The sequence below is a fragment of the Macadamia integrifolia genome, chromosome 12, assembly GCF_013358625.1.
Source record: "Macadamia integrifolia cultivar HAES 741 chromosome 12, SCU_Mint_v3, whole genome shotgun sequence".
Lineage (NCBI taxonomy): Eukaryota > Viridiplantae > Streptophyta > Magnoliopsida > Proteales > Proteaceae > Macadamia > Macadamia integrifolia.
In genome coordinates, this window is record NC_056568.1 from 6782718 (window position 1) to 6784327 (window position 1610).

General features: G+C 44.6%; 1 protein-coding gene across 1 annotated transcript; it reads left to right on the forward strand.

The window, feature by feature from the left end:
* Positions 1-291: 291 nt before the first annotated feature.
* Positions 292-1608, forward strand: LOC122057979 (scarecrow-like protein 9; the record flags this gene model as incomplete). The annotated part of the gene is made up of 1 exon (XM_042620356.1): positions 292-1608. A coding segment is annotated over exon 1 (672 nt), but the record flags the coding sequence as incomplete, so codon positions are not given.
* Positions 1609-1610: the final 2 nt, after the last annotated feature.

Sequence of the window (1610 nt, forward strand, 5' to 3'; positions counted from 1 at the left end):
TGTTTTAGTCTCACGTGGTGTATATTGTGTACCCTTGCAAGTTGCAATCCCATTAAATTCTGTGATAATCTCAGATCTTTGACTTATCATGTGGCAAATATAGGTGCTGATTAGAGTGATATTTCCTTGACGTGCGCGTAAGGAAACATCTCCTTTTCGTTGATTAAAGTAGGATTTTATTATTATTATTTTAATCCTGGGATTTTAATTACTTGGAGAAGGAGGAAGACTGGTGACTGGTGACTGGTGAGTTAGCAGCACCGGCGATGAATGGTATTGGCCTATTGGGATGGGGGGTGGGGTTTGTATGTAAAGAGAGAGAGGACAAGGAAGGAAGGTCGAAGGAAGGAAGCAGGGGCGAAATTTCGCTTCCATTCATCCGACGGTTGTGACAGCCCCCACTTGGTTATCTCCAGATGCTTCGTTGCTACTGTTAAGGTGGCTTTCGTTCACTCACCAGTCCCCCCCTTCCCTTTAAGAGTGGAGCGAGGTTCTTTCTTTTCGATTTCAGTGCTATCCGGATTTAGGAATAGCCTATTACCCTTTCTCTCTTTCTTCTTCCGTGACTCTCTTTTGCTTTACTAGGGTTTCAACTTCACTCAGAGGACGCCCCCTTCCCTTCTCTATTCTCAGTTCATCCTTCTCTTCATTCGATTTGATAATCCGATTCGATTCGTTTAGCTTGTGTTACCTGAGAAATTCTGTTCTCTTACAGATTCTTCCATTCGTCAAAGGAGAGAGAATATGCTTTGGTTCTTCTATTGATTCGCGTATGATCAAAGTTGCTTGATTAGAGCTATTCTCTTGATGCATCTTGACGGGTTTAGAATAACGCCTATAACACATAATATTCAAATCCTTTTTAGTTAATTTCGAAATCATCTATCTCTTAGGATTCGGAATTGGAAAATCGGTGGTAGAATTCATCCAGAGTAGATGATTATGGATCCGTGTCTTGCTGAGCTTTCTACTCCTGGGAACGGATTCAGAGTCGATGATCAGTCTGGTTTCTATCAAAACATCGGCAACGGGCTCAAACTTGAGCAGCCCTTTGTTGACCGCAATTTCATGGATCTTCCTCTGCTACCTCCCAACGCAGACACTTTTTCTGTTCCCGCTGTTCCACCTCCAGGCGTTATCCACGAGGATGACTGCCCTGAAGACTGCGATTTCTCCGACGTGGTTCTCAAGTATATAAACCAGATCCTTATGGAAGAAGACATGGAAGAGAAGACTTGCATGTTCCAAGAGTCCTCTGCCCTTCAAGCCGCCGAGAAATCCTTATATGAGGTTCTCGGTCAGAAGTATCCCCCTTCGCCTGACCGACACCCTCTCTGTTACGATCACGACGCCGAAAGCCTCGATGATTTTTTCACCAGCAGCTCAAGTAATTCTAACAGCAGTGTTATTTCTGGTAGCAGCAACACACTGGATTCGACTTTGATTACCGATCTGGGCGAGTACAAGCCCACCAGGACGAATTTTACCACTGCTGACTATACCCCTCGGTCCACTTCCTATTCTCCCCCCTTGGGTTTTTCCAACGGTGTCACCAGCGTTGTAGATGGATTCGTGGAGACACCTACGAGTAGAATTCAGTTTCCTGATAT